At 33.5% G+C, this 23708-nt stretch overlaps 3 protein-coding genes across 3 annotated transcripts; 2 read left to right on the forward strand and 1 right to left on the reverse strand.

The window, feature by feature from the left end:
* The first annotated feature begins 288 nt into the window (after window positions 1-288).
* On the forward strand, window positions 289-6001 carry LOC132162076 (uncharacterized). Its single transcript, XM_059572324.1, has 12 exons — window positions 289-681; window positions 1348-1412; window positions 1870-1942; window positions 2139-2157; window positions 2583-2702; window positions 3493-3562; window positions 3989-4032; window positions 4130-4171; window positions 4408-4467; window positions 4621-4688; window positions 5562-5619; window positions 5726-6001. The coding sequence occupies exons 1-12, from the start codon at window positions 368-370 to the stop codon at window positions 5816-5818; spliced, it is 1026 nt and encodes a 341-aa protein (XP_059428307.1). The 5' UTR covers window positions 289-367; the 3' UTR covers window positions 5819-6001.
* A 4983-nt stretch (window positions 6002-10984) lies between these two features.
* Window positions 10985-14228, forward strand: LOC132161885 (alpha carbonic anhydrase 1, chloroplastic). The gene is made up of 6 exons (XM_059572100.1): window positions 10985-11294; window positions 12019-12233; window positions 12809-12915; window positions 13257-13359; window positions 13468-13650; window positions 13929-14228. The coding sequence occupies exons 1-6, from the start codon at window positions 11216-11218 to the stop codon at window positions 14064-14066; spliced, it is 825 nt and encodes a 274-aa protein (XP_059428083.1). The 5' UTR covers window positions 10985-11215; the 3' UTR covers window positions 14067-14228.
* A 976-nt stretch (window positions 14229-15204) lies between these two features.
* LOC132192105 (uncharacterized) lies at window positions 15205-16580 on the reverse strand. The gene has a single exon (XM_059607321.1). It carries the CDS (start codon window positions 16414-16416, stop codon window positions 15553-15555), a length of 864 nt encoding a protein of 287 aa, XP_059463304.1. The 5' UTR covers window positions 16417-16580; the 3' UTR covers window positions 15205-15552.
* Between the last annotated feature and the right edge of the window lie 7128 nt (window positions 16581-23708).

The raw sequence follows: 23708 nt of genomic DNA on the forward strand, positions 1-23708 counted from the left end.
CATGAAGCATGGTTCTTAGCCGATTGAGCTACCCCTTGAAGATGACATATCTCATTCTTATTGCTCAAAATTTAAATTTGAATAAAATCATAATTTTATTCAAATTTTCAAACAGCTGTTTTTTTATTATATACTTTTAACGATTTTGTTTCTTTTGGGTTACAAAATTCTCACCCATTAAGATATTTTTTCTAAGTTAACCCAAAAAAATCCAAAAGAACAGAAAAATCTGTACGTTAACTGTATTACCTATCCCTGTCTCCGTTCTTGCCCACTTAAAACTAAGTAGTTACATAAAAATCTCAAAAGTCCAAACAAAAAAGCCATCAAAATCTTGCTCTCCCTCCACTCAGTCTACCGGAAAACCATGGCCACAGCTCTCAACCTCGCTCCGCCTTCACTTCTCAGGCCACTTCCGCTCCGGAGAACACCCAGGACCACACTCTCCGTTAGAGCAACATCAAGCTCCTCTGATTCCAGTACTTCTGTAAGCACCAAAGAGGAACAAAAACAAGGCCTTTCATCATCATCATCGTCGTCATCTGTAACATTTGCCGCTCCACCTGGTTTCAAGCCACCGGAGCCAAAGCGGTTCGGGGTGAGACCCGACAAGACATGGGACGTTTTAGGGGCTTCAATTGCTTTGTTTTTCCGGCTGGGGACAGGTGTTTTTGTTTCTGGGTATGGAAATTTTTTGCTCATGTTTGTTTTGGATGTCTTGGTATATATTGTTTCGTTACTGAGAAAATCCAGGAAAATAAAAGCACTGGGTAGTCTTTTTGGTTTTGTTTTTGTTTCCCAGATTTTGAAATTTAGAGTTGAATGAACCAAAGTCATATTTGTGCTCTAGGTTTAAAAAAGAATTCTGCTTTCTAGAGATTTGACTGTAAAATGCAAATCTTTGTATTGGATTATAGATTCGTGGATAAACCTTATCTGAAATGGTGAAGTTGATTTAATTTCATGCTAAATTCTCTTGCTTCAAGGATAAATGTTTGTAAATTTTGTAAACTAGAGGTCACGAAGGGGTTTGAAGGGTCTAATAGGCACCAAGTGGAATTGACTGGGATTTTAAGGGATTAAGAATTGAATTATAACATCCTAAGGAAACAAGCAAGGGTTTGGATAATGCCCCTTCATTATCTTGTTGTTAATAGACAAACATTAAAAGGCTATTTGGCACCAGAATTTAGCAAACCCTTAGGATTCTAGCCTCAAAATGACCTCATTTTACCATCTGCAAAAAACAGATGAGTATTTGTACTGTTGAAAGTGTTCTATCATATCTCTTGATTGTGGTTGTGGATACATACAGGGTTTTCCTTATTTTGGGTTGTACCGTGGCAGGTATTCTGCATCCTTCATTCCCGAGAATGAGTTCCCACCTGGCCAGTATGCTCTTGATTTTAACGGTACCTTGAATTTTGTTATTGCTACTGCTTTTTCATCTTATAATAAGTAACATTTGCGTATTTGTAGTTAAATTGCTGGTGGAAGTGAGAAAGTAGACCAATCTAATGAGCCCTAAGTTCACATGCATTTGTGTATTTGTAGTTATATTAGCGTGAGGTTTATAAAAGAAGAGGAAGTTTTCTATTTTCTTTTGAGATAAATATCTTCCAAAGTTTAAGTTGTTTACTTCTACCTCGCTTGGTACTCCTAATTACAGATCACTTTTGAATTTTACTCCAGAAGCCCTTATATACTTGATTCTGCTATTTTATGCCAATATTTGCTGTGGCTGGCTAAATCTTGTCTGATTGTTAATATCACAAATCTTGAAGGAGATTCTATACTCATGTAACTCTGTGTAATTAATGTATAAGTCTCTTTCTCTTCCTGATTTTTCCATCTTGGGCCTAATAACAGATTACAAAGTAAAGGAGACTTCAAAATTAGGCCCCCGGCCAGAGAAGCCTATTGAGATATATGAGTTTGAGAGGTACTATTTTCTTGTCTGCTGAATTTAGTAGGCAGTAGTTGACCTCAATGCTGACATTCCTTTGTAGGCCTTTTATCTTCTTTTCTTTCATTTCCCCCATGACTTTTTGTAATACCCTTGCGATGAACAGAGACTGACAGCTTCTTTTTTTTTTTTTTTTTTTTTCCATATATTGATTATCATGGATCATATAAAGCTGTCCATTTTGTCGGAAGGTAACATCAATCCCCCAGGATTTCTATTTAATTTTGAGTGATATTTAAATCTTTTAATAATTTTCTTTACTCTTTGTTCGCTTTTCCTTTTCTAGTTAGGTGATCCTTGTTGTATACTCCCTGTGTACTTTGTGGCGCCTTATGCTTTTAATAAGACTGGTTATTACTTATCAAAAAAATTAATTTTCTTTACTTTTGTACTGCATTATTTTGTTTTAATGTATTTGATAGAAATAATATCTCAATTGAAACCACCTCATACTTCATGCGCATGACTACACTGTCACAAAATTTTGGACAATTCCAACTGCCACGTAACTCTTGGATGGCGGGTCATGTATGAAATTTTAGGCATTTGAGTTAGCTCTTAGAATTACTTTCTATGAATTTTTTATGGTTTGGGCTAACAGTTCAAGTTTCTTCAGGTCAGGGAAATCGTTGCAGTGTTGGATCTTGATGTTCTGTTTTATCCTTGCCCAAAAAATGGTCCAAACTTCCGCCCCAAAGTTGCACAGATGGGTGGAAAACAGCAGTTCCCTTACATGGTTAGATTTTTTTTTTTTTCCCCTTTATTTGTTTCCCTTCTCATCCCCAGATCCAAGAAGGAAAAGAGTACATACAACTTGAATGGGAAATTAAATCAGAAGTAAGAGAAATCCAAAATTGTCAATTTCTTGATATTGTTCTTCAGAACATATTTAGACTTACAAAGAAAGTTAAAAGTGACTTCCTTTATTTTTGAATGCACTCACATAAACAATTGCTGGTTTCTCATCACTTCTTTTCTTCTTTTTAACGTTGTAACTCATCAAACCTTTTAAAGATGATCTCTGGACGCTGAAGGTGCCACAAATGAAATTGGTGACTGGTTTGATAGTTTTTGGTGCCAGGAGCTCTTGCCAATGTTTTAACAGAGTATTTTTTATTATTATTATAAGTTTTACAGAGGAAAAATAAGGAAAATGAAAAGAACTGATTAGAGATCTGATTGATAAAAAATAAATAAAACAGATGAAGGTAACAGGCAGTGAATCAAATCTTTACTCCTATCTCTATACATCCATCACCTTTGAATAATAGTCTCAAAATGAATTAAATTGCTTTTAAAATAAAACCAAGGTAAAATAGATTTTTATTTTGACTTAAGTGGATAAGAAATCCTTACCAGTTTTCTTTATAGTCAAACGACATATCTTCCGGTTGTCATTTTTCAATTTCATTATTTGCTTTTGTATTTTCCATCTTTTGTAACATCATGTCTTGGGTCTAACTTATTGCAATTAGGTAGTAAGTTCAAGTGGGAGCTAATCTGTAGACTTCTTTCTCTTGTTGAAGGTGGATCCAAACACAGGAGTCTCGATGTACGAATCAGATGACATAATTAAGTATTTGGTTGGAAAATACGGTATGTGTGGTCATATTAACTTGCTTTCAAGTGGTGCATTTCAATTGTGTTGATTGTTCTTCCATCATTTGATAACTGGTAGATTGTATATCAGTATGAGGGGCATATATTACAAGCATACATTACAATATTTGGAGATCTCCATTTATTTTCTTTTGGCATAGAATAATAATAAAAGGTAAGAGAATTTTTTTTCTTTTTTCATTTGATATATTGTCCTGGTCCAGATTGAGCTTTTTCCTTCCATGCCTTGGTATGTACTATGACAAATTAGTTTTGTTTTCTCATAATTTTGAAAACATTTATTTTTCTTGATGACAGATTGAGTGTGACTACTATTTAATTTTTGTACTTGTTATGCATTAAGCATTCTTGCTGTGTACCACAAATAGTTTACAATTAGTTCTTTTGATTTCTTTTGGGTAGGTGATGGAAGTGTTCCATTCATGCTGTCACTTGGTCTGCTAACGGTTAGCATTTGTTTCTTCTTCTAATTATTTGTTCTCATCTGTATGAAGTGATTTTTGAAGTATATTATTTGTTGCTTGCCTGTTTTTCCTGTTGCAGACTTTGATTGCAGGCCTAGCTATGATTGGTCGCATGGGAAAGGTAAAATGAACTTGAACTCATTGCTTGTGTAAAGCCTCTAACTTTTGTCACATGTTTTCACATGTGTATTCCACATATGGCAGGTCAATATTTCTTTTGGAGAAAGTTATATAACTAAATGAAGTTGAATTCTAACTCATTTAATTATCAGATTATCAAAATTTTGGTTCTGTTAATAACTATACAAGTAATAGCTATTAAAATCTTGCCTTGACCATCTCTTATATTTTATTCAGGGGAGTTCTTATGCTCCATCAAAAATGCCGCCGAAACCGCTTGAAATATGGGCATATGAGGTTTGTAGACTATCAAATGATGTTTGATGTTTGGATTTCAATTCATAATCAATTTCTTAGGTGCCTTTTTAGGAATACTCTTGACTTGATAATAGTGTAGCTGTCTTGTTTACTTCTAAACTTTAGCTTGAGCTGTTTATTCTTTGCTTTCAGGGTTCCCCCTTCTGCAAACTTGTACGTGAAGTACTTGTAGAGCTAGAGCTACCACACTTGCTTCGCAGGTAAAGTTCATCTGTCATGATCTGTTCACTTAGGTATCTCCTAAAGCGTCTTTGTTTCAGTTGTTTTAAACAACCTGGTGTTTTTTCAGTTATGCACATTCATGTGCCTGCAGTCTTTTTACTATGTACATAGGCATCTAGACAACTTGCCGTAATCGCTAGAGTTATTGAGTCTGCAATTATGGTTGTTAACTGCAAAATTATCTCAATAACAAGAAGAAAAAGTGAGAAATCTTAATACTGACATCGACTCAAGTAGTGGATGGAAAATTTCCGACAAAGTAAAACTGCATCCAATTTCCCCTGTAGGCCGGGATAAGAGGGTTGTTTCAAGCCTCCTCAAAACTGTGGTTGTGATAGTTTATGGACTTGTTTATGCATGCATGTACTGTATCATGAAATGATATTCTCTCATATTCTTTGAGATCACTACTATGCATATATATATTGCATCTCACATTGTTATGCTTGCTACGTATATACTATGCTGTCTCTAGAACATTCATCATTGTCAGATATCTTTCTAAATTCTGTCAAAAGTATTTCATTTTTAACTGTTATATCCTCTCTCTCTCTCTCCCCGCTGACTATATATGTCTTTTAATTTCTCCACACATCTAAACCTCAATCTTACTGTGTATATATTTTCTTCCTACATTTGGTAATAATCTTTATACTTTATTACAATTCTCTGATAAAAGTGTTTTCATCAGTTTTTATGGGATTTTATTGAATGGGGTCCATTTTCATGTCTTTCTTTTGCATCAATGGAACACAAGTCACTTTCAAGATGCCTTAAAATGTTAAGACACACGAGAGTTCTATATACTGAATCACGACTGATACATTTCAATATACTGTTTGTCTTTGTAGTTGTGGCCGTGGCAGCCCAAGACGACAGATACTGTATGAGAAAGTTGGACATTTTCAGGTATTTTTTCATTCTTTTCTGTGAAGATCAGTCTATCAAATCTTCTTTCTCACAAGTATTTTACTTGCTGATGATATGGTGGCACCTTTACAACAATGGTTGGCAGGTACCTTATCTAGAAGATCCAAATACTGGCGTGCAAATGTTTGAGAGTGCAGAAATCGTGGAGTATATAAGAGCTACTTATGCTCTTCAATAAGCAATTCCTTCCAAAGGCCTTTGAGATTTTGTTCTTTTTTTTTCCTCTTTTCATCAGTCTCTTCATTTTTCTTGTGAAACTGTATAGGTGTATCTTGTTCCAATAAAGGGGTACTCTGTGAGATGTAATTAGTCTACATGATAACATTCTTTCTAGTGGAATAAAGTACCTCAATTTAAGCAATTAATTGGTTGATAGCATGATGAAGGTGGGTTATCATGTTTCAGTTGATTGCATAACTTCTTCTACAAATCTGTTTTCTTCCTCTTGGGAAAATAGCGATAACATCAGTATGTTCAAAATTTTACATTTAAGAGTTGTAGGCCAAAAGTGCATTTTTATACAAAATTGCAGAATATCTCATTTGGGAGTGCATTTTTTAAACATGGCGGTTTGAAAACATATAAAATTTTCCTTTTTCAAATCGCATGCAGTGGGGTTGCGTTTTAAAAAATGCACAATTTTAAAGGTTAAACTATAATTTTATCAGATGTATAATTACATTTTTTAAAATTGTGTTTTTAAATTGCTCTTATAAAAAAAAAAACGTTTTAAAAGCACAAAACCAAACGGTTCGTAAGGCGGTAAGAGAGTGTTAGAAAATTAATTTAAATAATTGAATTCACAATTTTCCATTATTTTTTAAGATAAGTAATGATTTAGTGTGCATTAGAGCATTCACAATGGCTTATGCATTTTGAATCTCTTCGTAAAATGACTAACCAAATCTCTACAACACATCTCCATCCATATTCATCTACAATGCTTACCCAAATATAGGGAAGCATTATATCTCTATGGATAAGTTTTTAATTACTTTATCTCTTCTTCCCCATCTTTCTTTATTCATTTCTCTCTCCCTCTCTGCATTTCTCTCTCTCTCTTCCATCCACCATAGAAAGTCAGGATCAAGCTTTTTCCCATCCGCCCCTATCTACACCCCCAACACTTTTTTCATGTATGATACATATCTATAGAAGAATGTGGTATATATGGTCCTCACATTGTGTGGACTTAATTTGAGTATATTCACTTTGGGCTTTTCACAAGTGTAGTGGAGAATATATCTATCCCCATTTCTGAAGCTCAGAAGAAAAGAGTTGTCAACAGTTACCTCATACTATTTCCACTCTTTGTGGCTGTTGGGTGTATTGCATGTGTTCATAATTGGGCATCTCACCTTTTATAAAGAAAGAAAGATTGTGTCAATTCCCTGCTCTTTTACTACATTTTTCACTACAAAAAGCATCCACATGCATTTCTGTGTCATCGCTTTCTGTGTCATCGCTTTCTCCTCCTATGAATGTCCCACATAATTGGTGAAGTGTAATCTTAATAATGTGTACACAAGTTTTTAAGTATTCTTCTCTTGCAATCATATTTTTAAGGGTGATTATTTGATATCATTTGGCAAAGTGTGCTCTAATGCTCATTTGATAAAAATGATATAGTTAAGACCAAACTCTTCGATACTTTTTAGAGAGAAAAGAAAAGCTCTCTCATCTTTCATTTCTGATGAGAGATTTTCCCTTTCCTTTAGAGAGAGTCTCCTCCTCCTACTCCTCCTCCTTCGTGAGTGTCCGAGGAGGAGGGAGGAGCTCTACCTCTCCCCTCGTCTCTACCCCCGCCTCCTCCTCTCCTTAGATCTCTTTTTTTTTTTTTTTTTTTCTTTGATTTGAAAGTTTGACCTACTACCCTTTTCCTACCGCCTTCACTCACGCGCCCCTCCTCCGTCCCACTCAACCTATTCTCTACTCTCCCTACGCGCGCGTGTGGCCCTTGCCAAAAGCCTTAGATATGCTATTATTTTATCTATCTCCGCCGGCCACGTGCGCTCTCTGGTTGTGGCTCTAGTTCAATTGATTACAATGCTATCTTTTCAGTTGTGGCAATCAAGACCCCTTTGCTGCATGTCATAAGTGTCCTTTCAACCAACCAGCCTTAACTTTCAAATTGATTCAAAAAAACCATCATTTTTTGCAGCCATAGTGGACCAAAAAACTATTAGAATGGATGAATTTGTTTTTCAATCTCTTATGTTCTTTTCATTTGATGTAATCTTTATTTTACTTTTTTTAAAAGAAAAATTATAATTTTATCAGGCTTTGGTGGATCTTATGTTGCACATGCCCTGTATACCACGTCAGGCTATTCCAAAATGAAGGGACAAGAAACATAAACAAATTGTTTAGGTACACATGGGACTGAGAAAGTCACCTGTGGTGGCTATTCTAGTCCTGTCTACTAGACCGAGCTATGTTACAACGTTAAATCATCGTTTATCTTGAAGGATTAAATTTATCGGAAAAAATAAATTTAATAATTTAATGTATGTTTTATTATTCATCTTCACGTGTGACCTCAAATTTTAAGTTCAACATGTAAAATATTTAATTAAAATAAATGATAAAAACAATATTCTAATTTTCTTTTACTCAGTAAATTTATCATTTCTAACAGCTTAAACTTATAAAAATAAATAAATTTAATCAATATTCCTTTCCTTTGATTAATTAATTAATTACTTGAAAAAGAAAAGGTAAGACTTTGGAGAAGCCTCTAGAAAACAATATATGAGGTGGTTGTCAATTGTGTTGGGCCCTCATTATTCTTTGAATCTTTTGGTGAGTGGGTGGGGGAAGTTCTGGTGATGGAATGATAAAAGTTAGAGAACATGAAAAGCTAGTGAGTAGTCTTGATGAGAATCACAGCATTTACATTAGCCAAAAATGAACTTCTAAACCACAACTCCACTCACCTTCCATTTACATTATTTGACTCTTCATCTCTAATTATTAAGTTTATGAAAGTAATTAACCCATGCTTTCCTCGACCACAATTTCCCCATTGGTTGCCTACTGTAATCGTTCATCTCTAAAGCTCGTCGGCCATTAAATTTTATTTTAATTTGGTCTTTCTAAAAAGTTTATTGCAGTCTGTGTATAACCTTGCTAAATGAACCGTATCTGCCAACTTTTACGGATATTATGAAAAAATATTGGGAGTGGTCACTAGGTAAGTGACTAGATTGTCTTCTTATTGAGTTGGTTAAGGGACTGGTTGAAATTAAAATAATTTGATGGTCTCTTGGGTGAAAATGTAGCTCTTGGTTACATTAATTGTGTAAGAAAGCAACAAGAACAACTTTCTTAATCTTCCTGGTTCCTTTTCCTTTGTAGGCTGTGACTGTGAAATGATGGTATATATATATATATATAGCTTGGCTTTTTAGTTTCATTTTGTCTCTTGAAGTTGCAGGCAGTGATCAACTGTTGATTTCAAATCACTGACAAATCTTTTATTCTGATTAATTACCCACAACAGTGAAATAATTTCTTTAAAATTGTCTCTTATTGGGAGTTAATTTCTACCTTATTTGGTGGAGTGATTTTCTCAATCTAGTATATATATATATATATATATATATATATATATATATATATATCGAGCATAAGAATATAGCATTAGTCATCAATATGTAATTCTATAAAGAAACGTCTTTCGTTCATGTTTTTTTAAAATTCATCATTGCACATATGAGTCCTACAAATCTAATGTTAGATTTAGAGAAGAAATGGATAGAAAATGAATGAGAGATGTGAGAATAACATGTCTCAATATATATATATATATATATATATATATATATATATATATTGATGTGGTACTGTCTATTGGTATCATCACGTCAACAGAGTGAGATATTGGTGTGGTATATTGCATTACTCATTTCAAATGACTAATGATATATATCACACCAAGATTCTATCATATTTTACTATGTTGACGTGACATTATTATTTCACCTTTAAATAGACTCTTATAAAATAAAAAATTTAAAAAAAAAAAAAATTCAATGGTGGATTGAGGTGTAAAATAGTGGTGAGATATATGTCAAACAAACTAATGGTAATATATGCAATTGTTTCTTCCATTAAATTTTGTTGGGATATTATTATTAACCATTTTCGGTGGTGCATGTTTTGTAAATGGGGGCTCCTCTTCCTCTATATATATGCTGTTAGCTAGGTTACGCCGAAAGTAGCCAACGTTGACGTGACATGGACTTGCACATTACTCGTAGGCTCGTGGCTTTCAAAAATCAATTCCTCAAATGGAAGGTGAATCACGAAACACTCCCATTGGTTCAACTGCTGATCGATTCAATGATCTCATCTCATCCGCTGCTTTCACAAATACACTAATTATATCTTTTATTCTTTTCTTTTCTTTTAACAATATATAATAGTAATAGAAGAAGCTTAGGATCTAGCTCTCTTAGAATTTTTTTAAAATTTGAGATTATCAAATTCATAAATTTCAGTCGTTTATCTCATCTAAGCGTATAAAATAAGCCATATTTTAACATTTAATGAGGAAACATGACTTATTAAATTCTTTGAGGATAGCTTCTTTATTACATATTAAAACATGGCTTATTTTAGACGCTTAAGATACAACAAGTGTTTTGAATATGTTGCAAAGCATGGCAAGTTTGTCATACCAAAGCAGCATTTAGTTAAACACGTGTTTGGATAGAAAAGATTCCAAACTGTATTTATGATTTTAACAAACTCTATCTTGGATTAATTCGAATATAATCAGTAATCCTAAAGATCTTATTAAATAATGTGTAAACCCTAAAGTTGATAGCAATGCTAAACCCATATTTCATTTGATAATGCTGGTTAACCTGTTAAGTAGGCACATAACAGATTAATTAGTACTCCGGCCACTATCTTAAACATTTCTTAATTTTTTTTTATTTTTTTTTTCCCAATATCTATCTCACACCGATCACACTTGCAGCTGTGCACGTAACATAACCTTTCAATTTTATATAAGAAAAATGTTAAAAAATACTGATTGGCATTGTTGCATCAACAACAAAACTAGAATAAATGTGTACGTAGGGTATACTTAACTATCTGTCCTACTGCTTTTGAGACTGGTCTAGATTATGATTCTCTATCCTACCTAATTATCTGATTCAATTTAATTTGTATAAGACAAAATTAAGTAGGATAAAAAAAGGACTGAATCTTGATCTTTTGAATGTAACAAACAAAACAAAACAGCAGACAATGAACCTTGAGTTAGTGTATAAATAGATAGAGACATACCAAAGGAAGGTGCTCCTAGACTTTCGACCAAACAAGACCAAATCTAGCAGAGACCCCTCTCTAAATATAGCTCCCACTACCACCGGTGGTGGGCTAGAGAAGAAGCTTTTATATATATGCATATATATATATATATATATATAACCACAACTGATCCCTATATATATACAGCTAGCTAGGGTTAGATAAATCTAGCTATCTTGCAATTTTATTTTTTTTTAATTTTATTTTTGTCCAGGGGCAGGAGCTTGGATATAGATAATTAGCACCGGCAATGGCCCCTAGATATTCCGTCCCCGTCCTTGGGATTGCATTATTGTTGCTTGTTAGCAGCACTTCGGCGATTGATGCCGGTATGATCTCTACTCTGTCTCTCCGATGATCAGTCTCTGATAGATATGCATGTACAGATTACGTACGCACGAGGAAAAGTTGTGTTTTTTTTTTCTTGGTTTGATGGGTTTTGTTTTCTTGACATTTACGTTTTCAATGGTCTTCTGTGTTTTCGATCTCTGGGGAAATTTGTTTGTTATAATCACAGATGAATTCTGAGTTTCCCATGAAATTCAGAATGGAATATCATGATGAGTTACTGGGTGGGTTAATTCTCTCTATCAATGATATTGATCAAACTATTTAACCCACAAGAATGGTCAGTAATTTGCTTATTATCACGAGATCGGTTGTTTGACTCTTCGCTCAACTAATATACTGTTTTTACGGGTGGAGTCTTGTATTCAAGGTTTATCCGACACGTATAGGTCACGAAATGACTCTTTGTTGAAGGAGTTTTACGTCATAAAAATTAAAAAGAAATTGAAATTGTTAGACTGATATATGTCATTAGAGCACATATTATTAAATTACTATTTGTCTGTAATCTTAAATTTAAAGAAAGCGATGAATTTAATATTTTAATTTATATTACAACAAGATGATGACATCAAATCATGTGAAAATCATATGCTCTATGAATCGAAAAATATCCTTCATTATTTGTTCCAATTCCTAAGGATTTTAGCTGCTTGCAAGATGACAATACTACAATTAATGTTATGTTTGAAAAATTCCCGCCAGGCCGACACTCAAGTACGTTCGGTTATGTGGGCTCAAATGGGCCTGGAAAGTGGGGAAGCTTGAGCCCAAAGTTCGTGACCTGCTCAAACGGGAAACATCAGACTCCTGTGGACATTGTAAAGGGCCAGGTTGTCCGTAACAAGCGTTTTGAACCCTTGCCTAGAGATTACAATCCTGTAAATGCCACGCTGGTCAACAATGGTTTTAACATTGAGGTAATTTGTTTTTAAATTTCAAAAAATATTAATTTTAATGATTAACTGTTTTTTTTTTCTTCCAATTTAATGGATGATTTAGTTGGACGTACAAACTGACTAGATGAGGAGATATTGTAACTACCCTAATCATTCTGAAGTATCCAATTGTTTAATTCAAGTTGTTTTGTTGGATAATTGGTTGATACAACAACATTATCATAACATTAAATAGAAAAAAACAATAAAAGAAAGACCACAAATAGGTCTAGAGGCCCACTTGCCTCAACAAGTGAACGGGTTATCTAAAACCTGTTTTAGACAAGTATACCTTATAAAGACTCCCTCTTATTTAAATTTGAACAGTAAAATTTGAGTAAGTTTAGAAGTCCCTTTTATATTACTCTTGTATCCCTTCAAGAATAACTTGACTCTTAAAATTACAATTTGATCAAAATCCAATAATGATAAATCATAAGTTCAATGGTGATTTTAAGAGCCACATCATTTTTCAAGGGACACAAGAGAAACTTGTAACATTACTCGTAAAATAGCTGAAGATTTCTATCCGATCTATGCCCTCTTTTCCCGTGCAGATTAGATTCGACGAACATGTGGGAGTGTTGGTTATAAATGGGAAGAACTACACCTTGAAGCAGGTGCACTACCACACACCTTCCGAGCACCGAATTGATGGCATACAGTATTCTCTCTTTCCCTCTCTCTGTCTTTGGGATTGAGATCTCCTAGATTTTTTTAAAAATTTGAAATTCTTAAATTCATAAATTTCAATCATTCATATTATTTAAGCGTCTAAAATAAGGCATATTTCAGCATTTAACGAGAAAACATGGCTTATTAAATTTCTTGAGAGTAACTTACTCATTAAATGTTGAAACATGCATTATTTTAAATGCTTAAATAATATAAACAACTGAAATTTATGAATTTAAGAATCTCAAATTTAGAGAAAATTTTAAGAAATGTCAATCCATGTCTGTATCACTGTGTGCTGATCTGACACCATGTGACAATTAATTACAGATTTCCGGCAGAGCAGCATCTGGTCCACCAGTCAGCTGATGGCAACTTCTCGGTTGTGTCAATTCTCTACAAATATGGTGCACCCGATTCTTTTCTTAGAAAGGTAGATTTCTTCGTTTATTTCGTGTCAGAAGATCTACCATTCTCAAAGGAATTAAAAGGAATTGGAAATCTTGATGTTTATTATGGTTCATGATGTTGTTGCATGCAGATTAAGAGCAATTTGGGTGAACTGGCCAAGGACAAGTGTGCTGGGGATGAAGAGGCTCATATCCCTCTTGGGATCATGGATACCAAGCACATGAAGCGAAAGACCCGCAAGTATTACAGATACTTAGGTTCCTTAACCACTCCTCCATGCACAGAGAACATCATTTGGAACATCCTCGGCAAGGTAATTAATTATTTCTGTCATTAAGGAAAGGATTATACACACAAATATAGAATAGAAATCCCAGTAATTTTGTTATCCGGATTGTTAATAATTATAAGAGAGTTCAGTTCGTATGAGATTCACATACCCAAACAGGTTTCAACTTGACTAAATACTTATTCAGATGAATAAGTCACATAAGAACTCTCTCACATTTGCTGCTTGGATTAAATTGATGAGAATCCGAATCCCGCTAATACATGAATATAGATAGTTTGACATGGTTAACATATGTGTAGGTGAGATCAATCTCCCCAGATCAAGTACAGGATCTCAAGGCACCATTGGCCTCTAGTTGCAAAGACAACTCAAGGCCGGTACAACCGCTGAACGGGCGAAAGATTGAACTATATGATGAGCTCGATGCCAAGAACTAATTAAGTTACTATCATTTTGACCATGGAAAGAGTTTATCCATGTGGTCTAGCTTACGTATGAACTTTTATGGGTCCAATTTAATTACTTGTAAACTCTTCTAGATTGTAACAAATGAAATGCATTAGAAAATGGAAATTCACCTTCGAATGCTTTTATGCATAGTATAAGTAGTATCATTTCCTATGGCTATCAGCTTAAATTTTGAAATAAGTAGTCCATATTTATTCCTAATTTTCAATTAAAATAGTCAACATGTTATCATTATATTTTTTTATTTGCTTAAGTTTTTGGAATTAATTCTAAAAATTAAATAAAAAAATTTGGGAAAATATTTTAAGATAAGTTTTCAACGACTTTTAGGTACATATTTCTAAGGTTGCTAATTTAAAAGCAACACATGATGGTAGGTGAGATGGTCACTTTTTTTTTTTTTAAAAAAAAAAAAGGGTGATGGCCACTTTCGCTATAAAATATAGCAAGGTGCCAAGGCTAGTCAAAATTCTAGACTATTCAAATAGTTGCTTCCACATTAGGAGTCAATTGCGCCGATGCCCTTAACAGCGACCCCTCACCTGTGTGACTCAACAGTAAAGGCCAGGCCACCATAAGGACGGATACAAATTTCCTTCTATCTGAGCCGTCATACTTTAAATTTGTCACCGGTTTTAAAATATATGCTTTTGACATGTTTAAAATAAATAGAGTTTGACACTTTTTTGACACCATTTATAAACTCAACACGAAATTAAATGATATTGAAAAGTCAATCCGTTTAATTAAATAGATCGAGTTATGATTAATCTATATAATCTTATATTCATGTTTTGATACAACTCAAACCCGACATACAACATAATGACAGACAATTTTTGACATAACTTTCGAATCCGATATAAACCTAATAAAAAATTAAAGAATTACAGTTGTAAAGTTTGATCTATTTAATTAAAGTGGTCAGACTGTAACCTTTACGTATACTTTTAGGTGCTCTATTACAAATAAATATAAAAATAAAAATATATTATTAAGGAAATTCAAAGTTTTTACCTTCTTATTAATTTTAAAATCCATTTTGCAATATAGCATTCTCGCGAACTTATTCTAGATTTCTAAAAATATATTCATCAACACGTACAATTCAGATTAATTGAAATTTTATTATATAAAACTAGCACAAAAAAGAAAAATTTACAGCTGCTAATTCCAGAACACTCGTACATATTTACAAAATCTTATCCTAAAAAAGAAAAACAAAAGAAAAAAAAAAAATTAAAAACGTGTATAAAACTCTGGTAACTATTAATCACCTTTCACCCTTGGAGGGGGGGAAACCGTTATTTCAACGTGCCTCGTCATCCAACGGCCAATCAGAAATGAAGCAGGCCCTACTGAAGACTTCCAATCGGCAATCGCGACCCTACCAACTTGCATGTCTGGAGCCCACACCGCTCGCTGTCGCCGAACGAAATTAGCCGACGAATCGGATCAAGCAAGGTCGCCGGCCCACGAGTCGGACCTCCTACCGGATGCGAACCGATTCATGCCTCCCAAACCGGGTGGTTCAATCTCCGAAACGCTCTTTCTCGGAAGCGACTCGGCAAATGACGCGTCAATATCGGACGCCGTGCTGCCACGCGGTCCAATCGTGGCGCTAAATCTCGGAGGCGATTCAGTTTTCGGCGCGCTGATCCTAGACACCCTCTTTTCTCGGGTACGGGACCGGAAAATAGCCCGAACAGTGGCGAACAACCCGGTTTTTCGTTTCGGGGCCGGTTTCTCTTTCTCCGGCTCCCGTCCAGAGGACATCTGCCGACTCTTCATTCTGCGATGCCGATCTCGCTTCGATCTCACCCTTCCGATACAGGAAACCTTCGGCGACGACGGTTCCACCAGCGGAGCCTCCGATTTTCCGACGGATCCGGACCGTTTCGGAAACAACCGAGTGTTTCCAGGTTTGCCGGGTTTGCCGTTCCGGCGGTTCTTCGCATCGACGAAACAAGACTTCTGAGTCTTGGGCAAGCCGATAATCGAAGCCTTGGACTTCAAGTTCCGAGAGAACCGCTGAGAGTTGGAGTTGGAGCTCGGGTTCAGATTCGGATTCAAGTTCGTCGAACTAACGCTTCCTTTGGCCGAGTCTTTCCGCTCGTAGAAGGCGCGCTGGTCGACCCAGTCGAACTCGGCGTCTTTGGAGAGCCAGAACGATTCCGGCGGGAAATCCGGAGGAACATCTTCTTGATCTGGCTGGTCCGGCTTGTGATGATCTCCGTCGGCGAGAGTTTCGCAGGCGATTCTCCGATCAGATCCGCCGGCGCAGGCTGAAACTAGGATTTCCAAATCAACTTGTGGCATCCTAATCGAAAACACACAATCACAGAAAAACTCAGAGAGAGAGAGAGAGAGAGAGAGAGAGAGAGAAAGAAAGAAAGAGAGTGTTGAAGACGAAGTAGTTGAAATAGAAGGTTTTATAAAAGAAAGAAAGAAATTGGAGTGTGGAAAAATCTGATGAGAGAGAGAGAGAGAGTGATTTTTGGAGGGAGAGTTTCAACTTATTGACTCGTGCTCGGTGGTTCTCGTTTGGTTTCGCTTTCTTTTTTCGAGAAAGCGAGAGAGAGAGGAATTACTAAAAATATTTATTCCTTTTGATTAGTCAAAATAATACGAAAGCAAACCGTACAAAAACGTCGTTTTGCTTTTTATAAGCCTTTCAAATATATATAGCTCACGGCTTACTCCACTCGCTTTAATTTTTAACCCTTTTTTTTTTTCTTTTTTTTGTCATATCTAAATAATTCAACTAATTGAGGTCAAATTGCTAAAAGGTTTTTAATTAAAGTGTTGAAGTTAATTTGGTGGGTTTATAGTTTTCACACTACATAAAATAGTCTTATTTTAGAAATATGAATTACGCACATTGAACGCATAAATCTCTCATTTTTTAAAACAAAGATTTCCAGTTGCTATAGAGCGTTTTACATCGACCAGAATTTGATTTGCCTCCACTAAAAAAATCACTAGACTCTGGCATGTGAAATTATAAACTATGAAAATTAGATGATTAGGGATGAACTCTGCCATCTCCATAGTTTTTTTTTTTTTTTTTCCATCCAAATAATCTCCAATAATTGTTCTATAGAAGGCAAGCCAAATTCGACCAACCAATGATAATCAAATGTTAGTTTGTTTGTCTTAAACAATTGGGATTGGTTATGGAGTTTCAATTATGAGTAATGCTAAAAACGTTCATTAATCTTTAATTATTATTATTTCTTTTTAATAGTGACTGATCTAAAGACTAATAAACACTGCATTTCAGCTCAGTAAAATTGAGAAAGCGCAAAGCATCTATAGGTAGAGATTTGTTATGGGGTTATTTAGAGAGAGCATCTATAAGTGGAGATTAGGTCGCTTACCTTTCGTTATTATAAGATCTGCCAGCCAAAAACATATCATACAAATCAAAAGTTTGAGATTATATCTCTCATTTAATTCTAGACTTGTCTTCATCTTTTGAAATTATTTAACTAATTAATGCAAAACACATTTGTGAGATTATTAATTTATTAAAATGTTTGCATTAATTTTGTTATAATATTATTAATTCATGAAATACCATTCAACCCATCTTAACTTTCAACTTCTTCCTCCCAACTCGATCTCTCGTTATCATATCAGAAATGTAAATGGCTCATCATCATTCATCAACTAATGCGACCACCAAAACTCACAATAAATTAATAAAAATAAGGAAATAAAATTGAATTCAATGACCACTTGGTGCCAGATCTTATATATATATATTTATTTATGTGCCCAAATAATATAATTAATTATAAAATATCTAAGTTTGAAATGCTATCTTGTCCTTCAGCAATACGTGCCACCGGCTTGTTATAAATAATAATAAAAATAAAAATGATAGCTGAATAATTGTACATTGATTGATTCTCTCTAAATTTTTTTAAAAAAAATAAAAAATCAGCATCTAATTAACATGCAATAATAAAGTGGTAGATTATCGTGCATTTCACGAAATATATAGCTAGCTCTTCCAGGTTTTATGGGTGATATTATTATCTCTATATCTATGGCGGCAACAATAAGCTTACTAGCCTATGTCTTTCAATAAAAGCATCCATTTTAAGCTTTTTCTCTAAGACCAATGTTGTTTTATTAATGTGGCGGTGTTAATTAGTATTTAGATATTTGGTGAAATGTGTGGTAAATGGGTGTAAATACATTACTCTAAATTTTAGTAATAATATACTTCACAACACAATCACACCGTGTTGACGTGGCAAGAGTTAGTAGCCTTTGAATCGGTCCACGTTAAAAAAATTTAAAAAAATAAAGAGATAATTGAGCCCCATTAAGACCCAACTTTTATAGACATATGTTTTGATTTTATATAATTTTATGCCACGTAAGTAAATATTAGGTCTTAGATAAAGCCCAGTTGAACCCTGATCATGTCTCTAAAATAAAAAAAAGATTCAAGAATTACTAATCCTTGCCACATCAGTATAATATGATTATGGTATGAAATTTAGCATTTCTCTAAATTTTATATTTCATATGATAGTATGTAAAAAAACAGAAATCATGATACAAAAAGGTCTAAGAACAATTTTCAAAATAATTACATAGGATTTAAAATAATATTTGTTTTATTATTATTTTTTTAAAATTTATTCTTGTTGGTGAAGCCACTTTTGGTGGGTAGGTTAAAATGTTAAATTGGTAATAGTTGCGGTAGGAGGGATCCTAGAGGCCGATTAGGTACGACCGGTGACAAAGTACAAGGCCAATCAAAGTCTCCCATGCCACGATACCAAACTTATCTCTGCTCCCTGTTTCTTGCTTGTGTTGCTGTCCATTGACATACGACTTATTAAAAAAAAAACACAAACATTGAAAACTAGGGAGAGGGAAAGGAGTATAATAATGTATAATAATACTCAAATTTAATTTCAATTTTTTAATAATTAAAATTTTTACATTTTTCTCTAATTTTAAATAGGTTTCACAATCAACTTACAGTTTAATTAATTAATAATACGTTAGGTTAGACTAATTAATTTGTAACACAGTTAATTTAAATTACAAATATACCCGACGCAGCAAACTTGTTATTCATTTTAGTTTTTTAAAAAAATCATATATTTTTTTCTCCTATTTTAACTATTCATTTTTTTTTATTATTAAGAGAAGATAGAATGTAAGAAATTAAGAAAAAAAATGTAATTTATTTTACATTAGGTGAATGTTAATTCCTCAAATATTACAACTCATTAAATATTAAAGAAAAAAAAAATTACTGAGGCCATTGCAATTACCTTTTGCTCCAATTTTAACATGAGGCAAAAATGTAATTTGGTAGGGTGTGGGTGGGACACTAGAGTAGAGTCGAGGAATAAAACGAAGCCCATAAATGAGCTGACATCCTTATTTTCAAACAGAGGGCCAGAACCTATGGTCTATGCCCAGAACAATCCATTGTTTTTTTCAACTGCCATGTGATGGGTCGCCACGTCTGAATACCTTTTTCTTTTTCTTTTCTTTTTTTAATCCAGCAAGGAAAGTCCACAATAATTGCTTGAAATTTTGAAATAACACAGCATGAAGATTTGACATTATGACATTCATGAGAAACCATTCATTTGGCTGCCACTTCTCTTCTCTCATCAGATTTTGCTATTTTTTTTCTGAGAAATTAAGAATATTTCTCGGATACTTGCAAAAAATAAATAAATAAATAAATAAAGAATAAAGAATATTTCTCAGATATAATTGCAAACAAAGCTTAAAGTGTATGAATCCAAGATCACTTTAGATGGTGACATGGCAAAAATAGCATTTTATTGCAGGAACATGAAGAAAGTGTATGAATCCAAGATCACTTTAGATGCTTGTGTTGTTGTCGAGTATATAGCATTACTCCACTTATCCATAATTCCACCAATATCAAAATATGCTGATATATATGACACTGTCAATTCACCCTTCAATTAGATATTGTTAAAAAAAAAATAATTGTTAGGGGTAAATAAATTCTCTATATTTGGCTCATATTACAAATTTAATAGATCAGCCATTAGGTTTCTGAGGTTCACCATTGACTTATGTAGGGTCCACATAAGTTTATAAATTTAATAGTTGATTTGTAAGATGAGATTGACTAAATATGAGAAAAATATTGACCCCTAGCATATATATATATATATATATATATATATAATAGTGAATTAGTAATGTCTGCTAGCATAATGAGATACTAGTGTAGTATATAGCATTACTCTTTTTAATATGACTAACAAAGCATGTGATATATGTCCTTATAACATGTAATTTTTATGTACATTTTAAAAATGCATGTGATTTGACAAGTTTTAAAAATACATTTTAGAATTACATATTCTAATTATGAATGTCAATATAATAGATTGAATTGAAAAAATTTATTCCGAAAACTTTTTCCTTTTTCTTGAGGGGTATTTATAATTTAATTAAATGGTTCAAAAAGTTCATAATTCTAAAAACACTATAATTGCCTTTGGTCCAACACACATTCATTACAACGCCCAACAACTATGAATTTCTTTACCATGTGTGTCTAAAACGATAATTAAATTCAAGATGATGGGTGAAAAGGAAAGGAAGAGAAAAAAATATAACAATATATTATTTAAGAAACGATAAGGTTTTACATCTATCTTTTTGTTTTTTTTCTCATTATTTTAATTAGTTGGAAAGATAAAAATTAATCCTCAACTAGCTCTGCCTTGTCACCAGGATTATAAGGATCAGGGCAAAGTAAATGTGCATTAACGAAGACTTTTCTCCTATAACAACTAATTATGCAAGTTCTTTGTCAAATTTGCTAATTATTTCTCCATTGATGACTCACTTTGGTCCCAAATTCTATGTTATTTGTTGCCGGGGACCGATTGATATTTTTCGCTCTCCGATACTTGTTCAGGGAATATGGCTCAAGTCCAATTCCCATTGTAACGAGAAAACGTGTTTCAATTTCAACGAGTTCAATTCTAAGTGAATTATATAAATTCCCTATCGTGTTTGTGACATATATATGTCTAAGACCAATAACTATGACTAAAAAAAAACCCAAAACCTATAATATATGACAACATGCCACGTCAGTGTAGAGATTAATCTCAACATGTTCACCTCGGTCTATTATACTATTTTCTTCACTCTTATGATTTAGGACCGTGATACACAGCACGCTGGCGTGCGTGGCACGTCAGTGTAAAAAAAAAATTATTTATTTATTTTTAATTAAAAAAAATAAAAAATTACACTGGCGTGCCATGCACGCCAACGTGCTATTTAGCTTCACCCTATGATTTAAGTTTCAGGACTTCAACACCAAGAGAAATCAATATACATATAACAACAATTCAATATGTTTAAGTGTTGACAATTCCTCTCTCTCTCTCTCTTCAACAAAATCATAATTATGTTATAAGAAATTCTTATTTCATAAGACCTCGCCAAGCCATATTAAACCAAGCCGAGCCATTAAATAATAAGACAAAATACTTATTTTGTCTTTAAAATTTATTGTTATATCAAAACAGTCCTTGAAGTAAGCTATTTGTCCACGATGGAAATTACGTTTTTATCTCATTATTATTTTATTTTGTTGATGTAATAATGTCAATTAATTTTTGAATTTTTTTAATAAAAGTTGATCAAATGACTTATTGACACTGCCACATCAGTAAAATAAGATAATAATGATAAAAACGTAATTTATAACATTACTCTTTAGACAAATAGCTTACTCCAACGATCAATTTGATATATATTTTGAGAAAAAGCACATATTACATCATTATCATACTATGCTGATGTGGCATTATCAAATTACCTTTATATCAACTATTATAAGAAGAAAAAAATAATATTGGTAAATTGGCAACACCACGTCAGTATTACGAGATAATGATGTGGTATATAACATAACTCATATATTTTTGATGGGAACAACTAGATATTATACTTTTTATTCAATTTTGCTGAGGTGACACTAGCAACCTGTCATTTTTAAAAATAAAAAAAAAAATTCAAAAAAAATTCAAAAACTAATTGATAGTGCTAGACAAATTTATAACATATAATATTACTCATTTTTTAATAAGATTTGAATTAAATAAATAATTTTTCTTAAATAATATATATATAGGATTAAGAATTTGGTATATTGGTACTTTGGTAGGTTGGGTTTAGTGGGTAGGAAAAGTAGAGATTGAAATAGGAAAAAGAAATAAGCAACACGACGGCGAGTGGGGTACGTTTGGAGTCCATAAAGAAGTAAACGACGTTAAAAAACATTATTCAATATAAATATGAACATACCGTCGAATAAAGACATGCTTTCCCGTGCCCTCTCAGTTCAGCCGCCACGGAAAAGGTTGCTTTTACTTACGTGAGCTATGATGAAGCTTCTCCTTTCACCTTCCAGAAGATGAAAACTGTAGAACAAGAATAAATGCATACTTTTCTATGACAAATGATAGGGCAGGGAATGAGGTCCGAACTTGGGATTAAAAGAAAAAAATAAATCAGTTCTCATTAAGAAAGACTAGTGAAAATTTTCAAGGGTTTTTTTTAATAATATAATTGTATTTTCAAGAGGTTATTCATCTTAATATTACTCTCACATAAACACACTTAACTGTAAAATTTGAATAACTTCATGGTCATCACGACTTTAAAACGTGTTGTGTCAAGAAATGTGTCTTCAGACTATATGAGACGCCACATGTTAGCTTAGAAAAATAAATATAATTTTGTTTCTAATGAAAAATGAATAAGTCGTGCCTTGTGAGAAGAGAGGAGAATCCAAAGATGTGATTTGAACTTCATGATATATGATCCTCGCTTGAGTGTGGTACCTAATTGGAAGAACACATCAACGACTTTGAATAATTGCTGAAAGTGAAATGAAATCTTTCTAGTGGATCTCTCACCATTAACTCCTTAAATCTAACGGGACTGCTTGATCATTTTTTGTTTTCATTCTTTCATTCTTGATCTTGTCTTAATCATTGGTTTGGCATCGGCTGGCTGCTAGCGTGAGAACCTCCAATACTTAAGTCAGTAAATTTGTTGAAGTAACATAATTGAGAGCGAGAGAGACTCTTATATAATTGAGAAATGCTAGACATCTCAAAACTTATTCTCAAAAGTTGGTTTCCAAATGATGTGTCACAATCTCATAAGTTCACTATCCCATAAGTTAGTGATACACTTTCCAAAATAATAAATCTCATTAGATTGTGACAAATCCTTTGAGAAAAAAAAAAAATTAAAATGTGTAACACTCGTATATAATTTGAAAATGATAACTACCTTTTATTTTATTTTAGATTCTTTGTTTAATTGCCATATGATGGACTTGTAATTGAGGAGCCCAATTGAGTTTCTCTCTAGTCCCATCCAAATCTGAAATCTCCCCGCTTGAGTTGAGGTGGACCCTGCCCTAGGAAGTAGGGTCTTTTATCCTTTTCAAGTGCCTATGGACACGAACAAAAATGAGTGCCCCTTACTTGACGGATCAGGAGAGGCAAATAGGTACTTTTGGGCGACCATAATATACCCTTCTGGACACGTCTACT

The sequence above is a fragment of the Corylus avellana genome, chromosome ca9, assembly GCF_901000735.1.
Source record: "Corylus avellana chromosome ca9, CavTom2PMs-1.0".
NCBI classification, from domain to species: Eukaryota; Viridiplantae; Streptophyta; class Magnoliopsida; order Fagales; family Betulaceae; genus Corylus; species Corylus avellana.